This window comes from Cynocephalus volans, chromosome 17 (assembly GCF_027409185.1).
Source record: "Cynocephalus volans isolate mCynVol1 chromosome 17, mCynVol1.pri, whole genome shotgun sequence".
Taxonomy (NCBI): domain Eukaryota; kingdom Metazoa; phylum Chordata; class Mammalia; order Dermoptera; family Cynocephalidae; genus Cynocephalus; species Cynocephalus volans.
The window spans coordinates 4,079,374-4,097,072 of record NC_084476.1 but is presented as its reverse complement, the minus strand read 5'-3'; the positions used below and the strand labels follow the sequence as shown (position 1 = coordinate 4,097,072).

At 54.9% G+C, this 17,699-nt stretch overlaps 1 protein-coding gene across 5 annotated transcripts in view; it reads right to left on the bottom strand.

The window, feature by feature from the left end:
* Positions 1–17,699, bottom strand: part of VAV2 (vav guanine nucleotide exchange factor 2) — a 201,136-nt gene that overhangs the window by 147,855 nt on the left and 35,582 nt on the right. For all 5 annotated transcript variants that reach the window (XR_010022100.1, XM_063081538.1, XM_063081541.1 and 2 more), the window contains exon 2: positions 12,096–12,212. Coding sequence is in view for 4 of the 5 variants with exons in the window: in XM_063081538.1 (XP_062937608.1) it covers positions 12,096–12,212 (117 nt within the window). In the remaining variant the exon portion in view is untranslated. The remainder of the gene's footprint in view (positions 1–12,095; positions 12,213–17,699) is intronic.

The following is a 17,699-nucleotide window of genomic DNA, read 5'->3' as shown; positions in this document are numbered from 1 at the left end:
CAAAAAACACAGGGAGCAAGCTTCATGATGTTGGACTTGGAGATGATTTTTTGGATAGAACACCAGAACATACTCAACAAAAGCAAAAACAGACAAATGGGACTGCATCAAGCTTATAAACTTCTGCACAGCAAGAGAAACAACTCACAGAGTGAAAAGGCAGCCTACGGAGTGGGAGGAAATACGTTCCAACCATGTATCTCATAAGGCGTTAATACCCAGATATAGAAAGAACTCCTGCAACTCAACCAAAAAACAAAACAACAAAAAGAAACAAAATAAATAACCTAATTAAAAAATGGGCAAAAGATTTGAATAAATATTTCTATAAACATGACATAAAAGTGGCCAACAGGCACATGAAAAGATGTTCAACATCACTAATCATTAAGGAAATGCAAATCAAAACCACAGGGAGCTGCCACTTCATACCTATGAGGGCAGTTACTATCAAGGAAAAAAAAAAACCCAGAAAATAGCAAGTGTGGGCAAGGATGTGAAGAAATTATAACGCTAGTACAGAGTTGGTGGGACTATAAAATGGTGCAGCCACTGTGGAAAACAGCATGGTGGTTCCTCAAAAATGAAACATGGGACTACCATGTGATCTGGCAATTCCACTTCTGGGTACGCACCCAAAAGAAATGAAAGCAGATTCTTCAAGAGATTGTCTGGACACCCACGTTCACAGCGGCCCTATTCACAGCGGCGCCCAGCCTCACCTTACCCACAGATCCAGCGGGCCTGCCCAGGAGCGCACTGGGGACACGCGGTCCTGGAGGCCACCTGTCTCAGCCCTTCCCCTCTACAGCGAGCGCCATCAGGGCAGGTGGGGCAGCGTCGCCTCCTTGGACCTACCGTGGGCTTCACTCCATAATGAGGGTCCCCAGCCCTCTGGGGCCTGAGCCCTGGAAGGTGAGGGGGCTGTGGGCCAGGGGGTGCAGGATTCAAAACCAACAAACAAAAGCCTGTTCTCTAATGTCCACAGCAGCCAAAAGATGAAACAGCCCAGTGTCCACGGACAGACGCATGAACAACTGTGGCCGCTCCGACAGTGGAATGTTATCCAGCCGTTAGAAGGAACGAAGCATCGACACATGCTACAGAGTGGATGCACGTGATGCCGAGTGACAGAAGCCAGACACAACAGGCCCCATATCGTGTGATTCCACTCACGTGAATTGTCCGGAAGAGGCAAACCCATAAAAGCGAAAAATGTATTTGTGGTTGCCAGGGACTGGGAGATAGGGAAGAGGAAATAGGGTTTCCTCCTGGAGTGATGAAAAAATTCTAGAATAAGGTCGTGGTGATGGTGGCATAACACCGTGAATATATTTAATGCCAATGAATTATACACTTTAAAATGGTTAAAATGGTAAATTTTATGTAACACCTGTTCATCACAAATTTTGTAAAGACTTAGAGTCAAAAGGGTCAGCCGAGGCAAACTCCCTAGGGCAGGGGGCCCAGGGATCTGCGTGCTTAACCCTCACCCTTGCTGCTGGGGCTCCGGGAACAGCTTTCTGAACCACACACAGCCGGGGCCTGTCGCTGCACAAGCTCACAGCCACACAGCTGTGATTCAGAGGGGCTGCGCCCCCCACCCCAGGGCCGACCCCCAGACTGATGCGTGGCCACAAGCCGGATGCAGAATCCTATTTGCCTTCCTTTAGAAAAACCAATACTGCTTGAGAAAGGTCTTCCAGGGTGCCAAGAAATGACACAATTAATTATCTACATTTTGCTTTTTTTTTTTTTTTTCTCCTCAGTCTCATTCAGCTTTTTTGCTGCAAACATCAAATCATCAGGCTTCAACGGACACAATTAATGTCTTGGGGCACTGGGGAGAAACAATTAGCCAATTAAAACTTAATTAACTGTGGACATGGACTAAAAAGGAAAATAGGCATGTACCAGTCGTACCAGGACTAGCTAAGAAAATTCCAGCTCTCAGCCACTTGGGTGGGGCCCACAAGGTAGAAATACACACTGAATAGAAAAGTGACAAAGACGTGCGGCTTAAATGATACCCACGGGGACAAGAGGGGCACCCCTGAAGACCACCACCCTGAGGCCCAACCCTCTATTCACAGATGGGGAAACTGAGGCCCAGAAATGAGAGTGGTGATCAGTTCTGGTACAGCGACGCACAGCAGTCAAAGCAGGGCTTGAGCATGTCTCCTGTCCCCGGCTTCTCCATCAGGTGTGGACTGCCACCACAGGCACCCAGAGTCCCCTCCTGCCAGAGCCACACCCTAAGTGAGAAGGGAGTCAACAGGCAGAGACCGTCCACCAGGGCCCTGGCCCCATGCAAAGCCTCACCAGGGGCTTTTCAAATTATTACTACAATCCTAACCGCCCCGGCTTACCACTGTGCAGACGGTGGGTCTCCTTTCTGAGAAGCCCAGGATGACGTCCCAGAGCTCTGGTCAGGCTCCCTGGCCCTGGCCCTGCCCACCTAAGTTGCACTCCAAGCTGAGCTACCTGCCAGGCTTAAACATGCTCAGACCATTTCCACTGGCCTCCTGACCTTTGCACACGCCACCCCAGGACCCTCCCACATCACCACTGTCCCCTGGCTAACTCCAGCTCAGCCCCCAAGCCCCAGCACTTCCTCCAGGAAGGCTTCCCTCAGCTGCTTTAAATACCTCAACCCCACCATGGCCCTTGTCACCCTGCACCATAGGCAATGGTCCCTGGCTCTTCGTCTTTCCAGGTCTCCGATAGACTGAGGCTATGTGTCCTGGCACCATCTGGGTTGGGCAAAGGATACAGAGGCAGAAAGGCCCACCCTTCTGGCCAACAGCCCACTACAGAGGGACCAAGAGATCCAGCCACCAACCCTGGCCATAACCATGTCAACTCCCAAACCTCGTCTGTCTGAGAGAGTCAACTTAACTCTGCAGACACTGGGTACCCGTGCAGACACACGGAGCCCTCTGCAGGAGCCCGCCCAGTGCATGACTCTCACTTATACTCAGGAACTGTGTCCCACCCCATCATGCTTCGCTCAGGACCCATGCTGCCACAGCAGCAAGGGCACAGCAGCCTTCCGGAATATCGCCCACTGTTGTGCTCACTCCCTGTGCACCTTGGGACAGGTGAGGGGACCCCAGTGATAATGAGCCCAGAATTCTTCCCAACTGAGTCCCCCAGCCAGCCACTACCGGTCGGCCAGGAATAACCAGAGTTCTCCAAAGCCAGGGGGAAGGTGGGAGGCCACCCAAGGTCACACAGCACGGCAGGGTCCCAGCCCAGGGACTCTGATCCACTCAGTAAAGAAAGCACGGTCTTCTCAACAAATACTGCTGGGAAAGCTGCATGTCCACATGCCAGTCTCCTGTGGAGACTGGCACAGAGACAAAGCCTTGGGGTCTTGGCCACATGCTGGCACCCCAGCACCTGCATTTTGCCCACGGCACCCTTGCCTTTCCATCTAGTGCTGGCACCATCTCAACCGGCTCCCAAATCCTTTCCTCTTCACAGTAATGACCCCCCAAGTGGGCACCAGTGCCCAAGCCAGCACCGTGTTCTCTAAAACAGGAGCAAGAACCCCTGCCCCACACGAAGGACACAGGGATCAAGGGATAGACTCCTCCACCCAGGGCCCCCCTCAGAGACTTGAACTCAGGTCTGGGCACCATCACCTCCCTGGAACTCTGCATGGGGTTTGAGGCCTTGTGTATAAGACCTGGCCATCTACACACAGCATAGGGGGCTGGGGGTAGATATCCAGGCCCACAGGGATGTGCAGGGACTCGGCTACTGAATCAACCTCCACCCTTGCCCCTATAAACATAATGCTGGGCTCCATCCCCCCTGGAAAGGGAAGCAAAGAGAAAAGCTCCCCCATCACCAGGTAAAAAACAGCGGTCAGCACCTGATGGGTTTATTCAACGCTCAATGTGTGCGCATGAGTGTGTGTGTGTACGCCTGTCTGCACACACATGTGCAGAGTATCTGATTGTCAAGTTCTTCTAACGTGGGGGGCTGACAATGTCCTGAAATGGCAAATAGCGGATAAAAGGAGGAAGCATGTTCAAGCAAAGGTGCAGGACGGCCCTTGCCAGCAGCCCCAGCACTGGGCTCTGCCAGGGCCGCGCTGCCCCCGCGGCATAGCGACTGCGTCTTAGTAAGTAATTAGTGCAGAGTAGATGCTGCTAAAGACCAGAGCAGCACACAGACAACATTAAGATGGGGTGCAAATAAGCTCCCTGCAGCTTCAATGTCCAGGAGCCACCAGACCGACAGGGAGAAATGCCTTGAGTGGGCAGAGTCCTCCATGCTCAGCGAATCACTGAACAAATGAGCAAGCACACGGAGCTCGGGGCCTGTGTGCGGAGATAAGGAGCGTTGGATCGATCCGAGGTTACTGCAACGTCCTTCCCTGATCAGACAGGGCCTGGGGGATACATTCATCCATACAGAGGCTATCCTGAGGGATCGATGACATGGTAGAGACAGCATCTCGACACACTCGAGTCCCTGACATAGGTGGACTGCGGGGTGTAGGGCAGGACGCGGGTGGCTGGGTGAGACTGGCACCCCAGCAGCCGGAACGGGCCATCGGCTGCAGTCCTGCCCCGAGAGCAGCCGTACTGGACAAGCTGCAGCATCCTGAATCTTCCTCGAGCCGTCCGTGGGGTGCCGATCTTCAGACCCATCACACACACGGGGAAATTACAGCTGCCAGAGGGAGGTGGCCTGTGACTTCACTCCAGGGATGTCTGGTCCTGATTCCACCTGCTCCTCGGCATCACGTTCTGTCCTAAGCTCTTGATGGTGCCTCAACTGGGCCACCGTTACCTGGCTTTCAGAGGCACCAGCCATCAAGAACTCCAGAGGACAGTGGCAGGTGGGTGTTGGCGAGAGGGGTAGGGGCCGAGGTTACGGCAACGACAGGGGAACAGATGGGAGTTGGGGCATCTGTTGTGCCAGCTCCAGCTGACTGTCGGGGTGGCAGGGTGCTGTGTGGATGGACTCAGCGGGGGAGTGCTGGAATGGATTAGTGATGCTGGCCCGGGCTCAGGAGGAGGGGTGGCCGCATGCCAGGCACGTCCATCCCCAGAGAAGAGGGGGCCATGGGCTGATGGAAGAGGGTCCCAGCAGAAGGGAGGATTGCAGCAGGGGTGGTGACAGAGGGGTCTTCAGCAAGGAGGAAGGGCCCTTAGGGGGCGTAGCAACAAACACCAAAGGAACAAGGATGCTGGCAGATGTGCCCCTGCCCGTGACAGACACGCAGCTGATGCCACCTCATCCCGGAGGTAGTGACCCATCCTGTCCCCACTGCCAGTGTCCCCAGGTCCCCACCAGGCCCAATCCAAGGAAGGAGAGTTTCCTCAGTTGTAACAAGTCAGCGGTTTCAAACGATGTTTTTAGCCTCTTCAGAACCCTTTCATTAAGCAAAACTTCAGGCAAATGCCATAGAGAAAAGAGATAAAAGTGGAGCTCTTCCGATTCGGCAGGGCCTGTGCTCCCGGCCTCCTCCCAGCCAGGTCCTGAGAAGGCCCAGTGTGGTGTGACACCCTCGGCTGGAGGGAATCACCTGCACCAGCGTGGACCTCCATCAGGACACACACTGGAACTGCCCTGCGTGCTTAAAGAGCCACCGGTCAGTACCCTCCCTCCCGGTTCAAGCCTTTCACCGCCTCTCCCCAGACAGCCTAGCCGGGCCCCCACACTGCCTCCTGGCCTCCAGCCCGGCTCCCCAACTGCCCTGCAGATGATGGCAGAATTCCACACAGCCAACCATGCCCTGTTCCTATAAACAGCTGCCTCATTTGGCAGAAGGGAAGGGGGCACAGCAGAGCAGATAAGAACTTGACCTCTGCCGTCAGCAGGACCTCGACCCGACCCCAGCTCCACTGTTACTGTGGAACACAAGCGGGACACGTCTTCTGTGTGCCTCGGTTTCCTTCCTTACAATTCTTAAGGTCCTGCAGAGTGCGGGCGCTCGTAAACAGAAAGGACTTGGCACATGCTGGACGGTGTTCAATAAACACGAATGATTACTGCCGGTGGAGGAGGGAGGGCAGGAGGGGGCTGGGGGAGCTTGCCGGCGATCCGCCCCCAGACCTTGCTGACAGCCAGGTTTAACCGCTTCCAAAGTTTCTAGGCCTAGCAAAACGTTTTAATGAATAATAAATAGAATTAAACTTGTTCATTAGATGGTGCACACTGCTTCTACTCAAATGACAGAGACAGCCTAGCAGTTTCCTCTTGGGTGGTTATAATTCTGCCCAAGAAGAGGCCGAAATGAAGCGCACGGCCAGGCAGAGCTGTGGGTTCCCGAGCCGGGCACATGGGGGGCAGCGTCAGAGCTCCACTCCGGAATGGAGCCCCATGCACGGGTGAGGTTACTCGGTCTCCTAGGCCCTGGGAGGCAGCTGGGCTGGCCTGGGTGTCCTGAGCCACAGAGGGCTCCGGGCCTCTCACAAGATGCAGCCCTTCCCCCCTCCCAAAAGCTCCTCACCTCCTGCCTTAGGACCAGTGTTCACACAAAGATAAACTGTCACCTGGCATGTCGTGTTCCCTCCCCGCAGGGACCTCATTCTCCAGCCGGGGTGGGCTGGCCATAAACAACGACCACCATAATCCAGGATTTACTTAGGATAGAGAGTGGCCGTGCTCTGCAGAAAGCAGACAGAGCAGCAAGGAGGCTGGATCCAGGTTTTCAACGGCGCCATCAGGCTGAGTGAGAGCTGAGCAGAGCCCTGACCGAGGTGAGGATGTTGCCTGCAGCTCTGGGGAGAACCTTCCAGGCAGAGGGGCAGCCTGCAGAAGCCCAGGCAAGGGAGGGGCTGAGATGGCTCTGCAGCAGCAGCAAAGGGACTGGCATGGCTGCTGGGAGGCAGGAAGCAGGAGGCATAGGCCCTGGAAAGACGGGGCTTTTCCTCTGACGACCCAACCACCCTGTGCCTACAGGGCCTCTGGAGCTTCCCTCCCGCAGGCCGGGACTCCACCCTGCCTTCCCTGTCCCCTGCCCCAAAGCACAGACCTCAGCTCCTGGAAGACTTTCTCACGTCCACCCCTGACTTAACAACAACATCCCCATCACTCACTGGTTGCCCTGTTCCAGCCCTGCATGAAGACCTTTCTGTAGCATGGCCGCCTGCGGGCCTCCTGTCCACAGGGGAAAGTCAGTACAACTGTTCTCATCTTACAGATGATGGAGCTGGACCACCCAACGCCAACGCAGTGACCAGGTGCTGCCTTGGTGATGCTAACCGGGGCTTCATCTGTCTCTCCTAAGGAGGTGGCATGGCCTGGGGGAGGGAGGGCAGAGAGGGTTTGCAGACGCAAGAGACTCACGACCTTGAGCACGTCGCTTGCCCTCTGGGAGCCTCCACTTCCTGTTCTAAAAATGGAGACAGGGAGAGCCCAGGTAGCAGGACATGGAAAAGATGAAGCAGCAGCCACAGGGCCCAGCTCACAGCACGGAGGTGGGGGCTGTTATGGTCACAATCATTACTATCTGCAGGTTCCAGGGACCAGAATCTCAGCAGAAAGCCACAGAAACCCTACAGCTGGCCAGAACCCTCCCTCCAAATTTCCAACCAGAGGGCTGGCTGGTTAGCTCAGTTGGTTAGAGCATGGTGTTATAACAGCAGGGTCAAGGGTTCAGATCCCCATACTGGCCAGCAGCCAAAAAAAACTAAAACCAAAACAAAACAAAAAAACCCCACAAATTTCCAACCAGATTCCAAGCTGAGGCAAACAAGTCTATGGAAGAACCAGCCAGGACCAGCCACCCATTAAGCCTGTCCACCCTCCTTCCTACCCTGGGCCCCATGCAACTGGACACACCACCCAGAAACGGGGCACAATGGACAATGAGACTGGATCTCGGCAACAGCAGTAAGGGAGCGCCCGGCGGACCCCGACAGAGGACCCTGCTGCTTCACCTCTGCGGGGCCACCGCCAGGGCCCAGGCAGCACAGGGAGCTGCCCCGACGCCACTTATCCGAGCCGGGACCTAGCACTGTTAACGTAACCCTGCGGAAAACACCAGGGAAGGTGGCCAGAAAAGAAAAACTTCTGGAAACAACGTTCTGGATCCTTCAGTTCCTGCCGGAGCTTGGGGGTGGGTTAACAAGAAGCAAAAGAAAACACTAATAAGAACGGAGTGGACCTGAATGTTCATTTTCTCGCTGATTCCATGCGGCAGTGACACCAATGGGATGGTGCGATCTTCATTTTAACAAAGGCTCAAACAGACCAAGGGCTTGCAGAGGCCGACAGGAAGCCCTCGCTCTCCCACCCGCCTGGCTCCAACAGAACCCGGAGGAGAGAAGGCAGCAGAGGCAGGCGCGGTGGGCTGCCTGGGGGCTTCCCGGAGTCCACCTGCCAGCTGCCCAGCCCTCCCCAGGTGCCCTGGGCCAGGGAGTCGAGAGAACCTGAACAACACATGTGGGGTCCCCTCAGCACTCCTCCCAGGCTAAGAAAGCCCTTTGCACCTGCTGTGCCCAGGGGCAGGAGGCTGCCCCCGAACAGCAAGCAGAGACCCTCCTGGTGCCATATGAGGAAAAATGCCGTCCAGGCCAGCCCCACGCTCCACAGTGGCTACCCCGGGGAGAGGGGCCAAGTCTTCCCAACTCCATCGTCTCCTTTCACACATGGAGCTGTTGTCACTGTCCTTTCACAAGGACACGGTCCCTTCACAATAAAATCACAGAGAAAACTCCAGTGTCATGGGCTGGCTGTGGGCCAGGGCTTAAGTTAGATGCTTAACAGACAGATGGATGGATGGGGGGACAGAGAAATGAAAGAATGAACAAATGAACGAATGAATGCTTCTGTTTTCCCAAAGCACGACTCCAGTAACAGGCGAGACTTGGGAAGCTGAGGCACCTGCTTAGAAAGTGAAAAAAAAAAAAAAACCCAGAGCCTGGACAAGACCTGAAACACTACAAACCTTAAATAATAGGGAAAAAGCAGCCCTTTCTAAACCAGCCTGAGACTGACTGACCAGCCATTGCATGAGGATCCTTTCACACTCTGATGCTATGAACGTGAGTGGGGACAACCGGGCCAGGAGACGTGAGAAGGAAACCTTGGCCCTTCAAATCCCCGGCCCCACACACCCCTCGGCAGACCACAGCCTGTCGATCCCGAGCCCTTTCCCACTAATCCTAGAATACGCTTCAGAATCATTATCCACATGGGCTCCAGGCAGGTCCCGAGCCAGCCCTGGAGATTAATCCTTTTGCCACCACTGGCAAGTTCTAATCCTACAGAGCTTCATGCTGGGGAGAAGAACAGACACTACCTTCCTCCTGGCTGGGACACCTGGGGCGGGGTGGGGGCAGGGCAGGCGGCCACATCTTCATGGTCTGACGTTGCTGAAGGCCGCTGGGTTCATCTGGAGCAGCTGAGAGCGTACCCACTAGGCTGAGCTATGGACAGCTAAGGATGAATCTTTTCCTAGCGCCCAAGTCTCCACTGGCCAGTGGTGGTCAGAGGCATGGGGTCACGGGCCCAAACCACCCAGCTAGTACAAGCCACAGTCAGATCTGAAACCGATCAGTGTGACTTCAGGGCTGGCTGCACACAAGCAGCAGCCACAGGGCAAGGGGCAGCTCCAAGTGTCACACACACTCACCCCACAACCTGCCCTTCTCAGAGCCCCTGATGCCCAGGGCAGAGCGTGAGCTGGACCCCAGTCCCCCCAGCTCAGCCAGGGGTCTGAGGGGTTGTGTCACTTCCATTCCTAGCATCCCACACCGGGACTTATGGTCCAGATCCACTGTCCAGCTCGAGCTTCCCACGGGCAGATGCTAGGGCTCAGCAAAGCACACCGCTGACCGTCACGTGAGATGGCAGACCGGAGGCCCACGTGAGAGCAGCCCCCGCATGGGCAGCACAACCCCCCCTGCAGCCACAGCTGCCTCACTGCAAACCATGGATGAGGACGAGCGTGCCCCCTTGCAAACTGCTCGGCCCCACGGCTGGCAGGTGGTGTGACGAGGGTTCGATCCACATGTACATACATCCTACGTCACTGCTTTCTGCTGTAGCGAATCAGAGGCAAAGTGAAAGCACACGCTGAGCACCCTGCATTTTACTGCAGGCCAAGAAGTGCGCTCGGCCGGGGTTTCCTTTTTCTCTGTGCAACTGTTTTAAATACCAGTTATGTGTGTGTGCACGAGTGTGTGCGTGAGTGCTTGTATGAGAACAAGTATGTCTATGCGTGACTGTATGAACTGTACAAGTGCGTATGGGAGTTGCAAGCATGTGCGCAGGTGAATCTGTGTGCGCGAATGTGTGAATGTGTGTGTGTGCATGTGTGATTATGCATGTGTGGGAATGTGCATGTAAATCTCTGTGTGGGTGCACGTATGTGTGAGTGCGTGCAAATGTGTGCGTGTGTGAACGTGTCTGTGTGTGGACATGTGCATGAGTGTGACTGTGTGTGTGGGAATGTGCATGTGAGTCTAGGTGTGAGTGCACGTGTGTGTGTGAATGTGTGTGTGTCTGTGAGTGTGGATGTGGGTGTGGGCGTGAACCTGTGCAGTGTGTTTGGGAGTGTCCGTGTGTGTGTGCATGGGTGTGGGTGTGAATCTGCGTGTGTGTGTGATCTGAAAGCCCTTCTCCAGAGTCCAGAACCACTGGCCTCTCCCCTGCCCAGGGCCCTGTGGGCAAATTCATCTCTGCTGTTCACAAGAACAACAGGAAAGAGTTCCAAACCATTTTAAAGACATCTAAGGGCACCTGGAAGCCACGCACAGCACAGAAAACCAGCAGGACGCCATCTGAGCCCCGCCAGCCAGGCCCCAGCAGACGTGCCCCGGGCAGAGGAAGCCAACCTGGAAACAGCATCAAACCCCAGGCCCGGCACACAGCAGAGGCATCTCAGGGAGCCATTTACGAGGCGAACAAAAACTTCTGAGAGCTGGATGATCACACAGAGACTGACTCTTGAAGAAGTCCCTGAATCTCAGTCTAGAGAACTCCAGGGCTAAGGAACAGCACCGCCAGGCCCAGGTGGCTCAAGGAAAAGTCCTAGTTATTGATGCGAACCTGACACTTTATAGCACTTCAAACAAGAGCTCCGCTTGGAGCTGACTTCTCAGCATCTGCAAGTGCAAATACAAAACTCCCTCTGCATTTCATAAATCATGCATTCATAGAACATTTCCTCAAACGCCAAGTCCCTGATAACGGTCCTCAAATAAATTAGACAATAAATATCTCTGCCATTTCCCATCAGCAGGTGGAAATTCCCTGCTCGGGTAGTCCGGGAAGCAGCTGTCTCCCAGAGCCCATGCCAGCTGCAGGAGGCAGGCCAAGCAGCATGCACACCTGCCAGAGCACACAGGGACTGGGGACCACATGAGTCACTGGTTGGTGCTCCTAGCTCTCAGCCCCCAGTTCATCCAGAAGATATCACAGTCCTGATCCCGTCCGACTAAAAACAGTAACCGTAGATCTGCTGTGCTTTGGGCAGTACGTGATACCTGCATCACCCTGAACCCAGGTGTGCCAGGAAGCCACCTGTGAGCTGTGGTCTCTCCAGGGCCTTTGTACCTACACAGCCTCAGGCTCTCCTCACCTGTACCAGCTGGACCTCTGCAGGACACCTGCCGAGTGATGCTTCCTGAGAACATGGGGAGATTTCCCCAGGCCGTCTGCTATGGACCTGGGGGGTCACCTTCGGGGAATCACCTGCCCTCTGCTCAACACCTGCCCGGAGTCACAGATAGCTCTGCTTATTCCAGGTGTAACAGAGATGACTCCATCCACAGAGCACAGTAAACACTTTGCCCGCATCTTCTCAGCCAACCCCACAGGGCGGTACTAACATCAGCCTGTTCTCACATGAGGGATCGGAGAACCAGGCAGGAAGGAAACACTCAGGGTCCCCCAGCAAGTAAGGCAGGATCGTCCATGCTCGGCTTCCCCTCCAGGAGGGTGGCTTCTGTACTCTCCTGTCTGAAACATAATCCAGTCTGCACCTGCTGGACACGAGGATGGAGAACTCCACTCAGCTCTGTGCTGGAAGTGCCCAGGCCCATCTGTTTACTGAGCCCACCTGCCACTGAGCCAGCCATTCAGCACCATGTCTGGGTGACTGAGACTGGACAAAGACCACTCACCTTTCCAAAGTCCCGGACATCGAAGAGGTCAAAGGGGTCGAACAGCTCGCTGTTTCTTAATCCAAATTTATCGTGGCAGACTTTAAGGAAGGTGCGTATATTCTTCAGACACAGGAACTAGAGACGAGAAGGAAAAAGCTGTCAGAACCGTAGGTCTGTGAAAACAGTAGTAACAGCAGCAGCACGCTCAGCCTCCAGCCTCCGTGCGCGCGCACACCAGCACGTTCCTGCTGTCACAGAGGAGACAGGCTCAGAGGCCCAAGGAAACCCCCTGGTCCCAAGGCTGGAGGGAGGGGTGCCTGGACCGAAGCGGGCAACCCAGCTCCATGGCTGCCCTCATCACAAAGCTGCAAAACCCAGCAGGCCTTCACGCTCCGGGAAGACGCACCGATCTCCATCCAGGCCAGTCCAGACGTGGAGATGGCACCCTGACCCGCCTCGGCCGTTGGTGACCGTCCAACCCACACCCTCTCATCAGTGTATCCAGCATGTTTTGACACCAACAATCATTCCTGGGGCAAAACACGCTGGGCTTGAGTCACACGTGCTCACACACATGACTTCTGACGGCACAGAGCCTCCTAATTACCACACATGTGACAATGTCAATAGCCAGGAACCACTCCCGGGAAGACATGGCGGCCCCGGGCAGCAGCATGTGGTACCACAGTGCGAGCTGGTGGGAGCACCAGGGGTCATCTCCTCTCCACCCACCACCCCAACATGAGCTCCCGGCCTGCTCAGGGCTTGACATGCAACTGGGGCAGGGGACCAGGGGTGGACAGGATTCACAGTCAGTCCTGAGGGAGAAGCAGCTGGTAGAGAAACGTAGGGGAAACGGGCAAGGGGCACGGAGCACAGGCTTTGGAAGCACTCAGGCCCCGGGTTCAAATCCTGTCTGCCGACTGTAACCAGCAAGAGTGGGGAAGGTGGTTCCAGCTCCTGAGGCCCGGTTTGCTAATACAACCTGTCTCGCTGGGTTAGTCATTGCCCTGATGGCCCAGAGGGGCCTCGCGTATGGGAGCCATCAGCCCGCCCACTCCTGCTCAGCATGGCCTGGGCACACACTGCCCAAGAATAACCCAGGATTTCAGACCACCAACAACCATTCCCTACGGGACACACTGTCTAATTTCAAGAGAAGTGCAGAAAGCCTGTCGCTGCTCACCAAGAATTTAGACAAATGGACAGACTTAGACGTAGGACAGGCCAGGATCAGACCCTAAGAGCATACACACACTTGAGTATATGCCTGGGTCGGCGTGACCCGAGCTGCCCTGAAACCTCCTGAGAACCCGCTGTCCCCAGCGCGACACACACCCCTGCCTGCCCCCGCCCGCAGCAGGCCCTGGGCCACTCCCTCCTCCTGGCTGGGGTGAGTCAGGCGCCGTTCACAGAGGACGCTGACTCATCTGCTCAGTCACACAGTCATTCTCTGTCCCTCCTCCTCTCTCGCCCTCTCCTTGTGTGTGTATATGATTTTTTTGAACATATAAGATTAACCGCAGACATGACACTTCTTTATCCTTAAATATCTGACTGCATATTTCCTATGAACAAAGACATACTCCTCCATAATCTCAGTACCGCTGTCAAAATCAGGACGTTAACAGGGGTGCCACCTAATTATCTTATCTATAGACCTTACATTCTTCACTATCTATACATAAAGGACAATCAAAATGTTCTTTATAGCAAGGAAAAGAAAATTCTGGCCCAGGATCCAGCCCACGATTAAGGAGTCGTGTTTCCTTAGTTTCCATCAACCTAGAGCAGTATTATCCAGCAGAACTTTCAGAATGTTGGAAATGTCCCATATATGTGCTATCCAACAGAGTAGCCACTAGACACATGTGCCCACGGAGCACTTAAAATGTGGCTGATCCAACTGAAACACTGAATTTCTCATTTAATTTTATTTTGATTAATTTAAAAGCCACATGTGGCTCCTGACGACTGGTTTGTACAATGTGGATCTAAAACACACCTCAGTCTTTATCTTTCACGATCTGACATTTCTGAAGAATACAGACACACAAGGACAAAAAAAGTCTGCTTCCATTTATAGGAGGGACCAGAGAGACAGAAAGTAGAATGGGGGTGCCAGGGGCTGGGGAAGGGGCAGGGGCAGTTAGGGTTTAACGGGGAGAGTTTCTGTTTGGGAAGATGAGCAAGTCCTGGAAATAGTGATTGTTATATAACATTGTGAATGTACTTAATGCCACTGAGTTGACACTTACGAATGGATACAATGGTAAATGTTATGCTATGTATATTTTCACACAGTAAAAAAATTAATACTTTTTAAAAGAGAGAGAGACTTGGAGACATGGACCCCAGGGAGCAGTCCATGTGCCGACGGAGGCAGAGACGAGCGATACGGCCACAGGCCGGGAACGCCAAAGATGGGAACAGCCACCGGGAGCTGGGGGAGAGACACGGATTCCCCCTTGGAGCCCCCAGGAAGAAACCGGCCCCGCTGACACCTGAGCTTGGACTTCCAGCCTCCAAAACTAAAACAGTAAGTTTCTGCTGCTTTAAGCCACCAAGTCTGTGGCACTTGTTCAGGCAGCCCCAGGACACTCACACACAGTCCCAGCCTGAAAGCGGGGTGGCGGGGATCTGAGCCACAGAGCCCCCCAGCCCCACCCTCTTGCTTGTCGGGCTCTGCAGGACCCGCTGCAGATTCTAGCCTGACTCGACTATTTTCTGCACATTGCTAATCTCTAATTTCCACTAAGTATTTATTTTAATTCCTCCTCGGCCTCCCATTTTTAGAGTTAATTACACAGGTCCTGACCATAATCACAGCCGGCGAGGCCCAGGTTTCCTTTCAGTGCTCAGAACAGGCCCGGCGTCTGCCCCGCCTGGTCCCAACCCCACCCATGGCCCCTCTGGCCAACCTGACCATCAAGAACACCTCCCAGGGCAGCTCTGGGTGCACCTCAGGCACCCAGGCTGGCCTCTAAACTTGAGACACAGGAGGACGAGGAGATGGGACAAAGAGCCTGGACGCCACCGTGTGAGGGAGCAGCGCACGGTGGCCTGGCTTCCCTCCTGGACGTTTCCTGCGCTTCACGCACCGGATGCATTCATTCCTCGTCTTTCTTAATGCAGCCCATGTACACAAAGTAAAAGAAACTGAGGCACAGAGGTAAGGACTTTGACACCTGACCAGAGGCGGCAGGGTCAAGAATGGGCCCAGCAAAAAGGCCAAGGTCCAATATACGAGGACACTTTGATAAGTTCATGGACAAATGGAATTAAAAGATAATAACTTTCCACGAACCTTCTGAAGCACCTTCATGCACAGACAACGTCTATGTCTGGGTGTCGGGTTCCTCCTGCTGCCCCTGTGCACTGGTGACAACATCCCTTTAATCTCTTAAATGATAAGTTATATGGTCACTCTACCTACTACCCTCATTGTACAATTAGGGAAACTGAGGCTCAGGGATGGAGAGGGAGCAGAAAGGGTCATGCAGCAAGGAAGGGCCAGACCATGCCCCGATTGTAGGCCCCTTTCCCTTCCCACCACGCAGGGCAACGGGCAGCTCCATCCCTGCTGTGTCCACCCACCTATCTCTGGTGCCCCCACCCCCGAGCCCAGGAGGGACATGGCCAGGCCCTCGATAATCAAAGCCTCATGGTCCCACACAACAGGGACAGGTTTAGATTCCAGAAAGAGACTCCTGAAGGTTGCAGGGTGAGAGGACCAAGGGCTGGAGCTGCTGTGAGCACATCTCAGCCACGCAGGGCTTGCGAGGACACAGGCTGAGCTGCAGCAGGCAAGGGAGGGCCCAGACAGGGGACAGCAGGAGGCCAGGAGCTCCTGTCCCTGCTCAAGCCGGTGGAGCTGGGTGTGGCTGTCACCTCTGTCCCTGTGGCTTCAGAGGCAAGCAGCCTTCTTTCTCGGCCCTACGTGGCCTGCAGACCCTCCACAAATGACGGCCATGGCTTCACTAGTGTCACAAAGCAAATGCTCACCCCCAGCAGTAAGTCCAGCCAGGTGGCCACAATGAGGGTCTGTCCCTGGAAAACTGGCCCCATGACAAAGGGCCCAGGGCTGAGCCAGCTCTCCCTGGGGCTGGCCAGCACCAGGGCCTACTGGGCCCCAAACAACCCCACCCCCAACCCTACAACCAGTTCAGGCCACTGCATCAAGAGGCGGGGACGTGAAGCAGACCAGGTACTGGAAATGTCAGCCTTCTCAGATCTAATCAGGCTGAAATCATATCAGCAGCAGGACACTGGCTCCAAGCCCTGCCGGCCAGCGCCCAGGCTCAGCTGGACAAGGCAGCCTTGGCCCTGCTCACTGGCATCTGTCACCCAGCTCCTGCAAGGCCCCAAGGCAGGGTCACAGATGAGAGGTGGGGGAGGGCCTGGGCCCCAAGCGCACCCTCAGGAGGAAGCTTCCTGGGCCAAGTGGGCCAAGCTCACATGGCCCCACTAAGACCATTCCCTGATGGCTTATGAAACCAATTTACCATGATCAGGGAGACAGTGCCAGGGCCAGCCCCTCCCTGTCCTGCAGAGGAGCTCACGGCAGCCTAAGGAAAGCAATCACTGGGCAGGACAGCCCGCACGCTGCGAGGACCCTGATGTTACTCCTCACTGGGCTCCCCAGGCAGAGCTGGAATGGGACACAGAACAGGCCTGCCCTTCCCTCCGGAGCTCACGTCTCCCTTCCTGGGATGCTCACATACCTCAGCACTAAGGGTGGGTACGAAAGGGGAAACTGAGGCCCAGGGAGGTGAAACCACTTGCCTGAGGCCACTTGGCTAGCAGCCTTCAGCCGAGGATGTGTGACTGGAACGTGGGTGGCCTGGGCACCAACCACTGGGCGATGGAGGGGAGCAACCATGGGGCCCCACGCCAACCACGAGCTAGGCAGGATGCCCACATGATCCAATACACCAACCCGTTTAAAGCCTGCAGTGGCCCCTTTCCACAGATGGACAAACTGAGGCTCAGAGCAGCTAGATCACAGACAGGCCTAGGATACACAGGGTAAATGGTGCGATGGGGTGATGGCCTATAGGAGTAGGGGGAACAGTGCAAGAGGGTGGGGTTTGCATTTTCAAGGCTGACCCCTGCCCAGGGTGGGCCAGGAGGGAGGAGTGGGGTGCCTGGTGCTGCCACTGCGAGATGCGACCCCTCTCTGGCAGACCTGGCTCCTAATTCCATCCCCCTTGGGTGTGTGCATGGGTGAGTCTCATCTGTACCGTGAGAGTCTGGTCTGAAGCTCCAGAGATCCTTCCAGTTCCAGCCTTCCGGGCGTCTCAGTGCACTGACTCATAATAATCAAATCACAAAGCTCCACCGCAGCGAGGGTTTCCCTGAATGCCAGGCACAAGAGCCCCACTGCACTGCTCAGAGCAACCCAGAGTCATTACAGCAATTCCTGATCTGCAGATAAGGAAACTGAGGCTCTGAAAGGTTACCTAGCCAGCCCAATGTTGCTAGCAAGGACGTGACAGAGTTAGCAACAGATCTGGGATAGTTTGACCTTTGAGGCCAGACCACTGACCTCCAAGCTATCCTTTCTATAGGTTTCAGAGGAGGGGGATTTTAAAGAAGAAAACAGTACTTTTAGGAAAATTA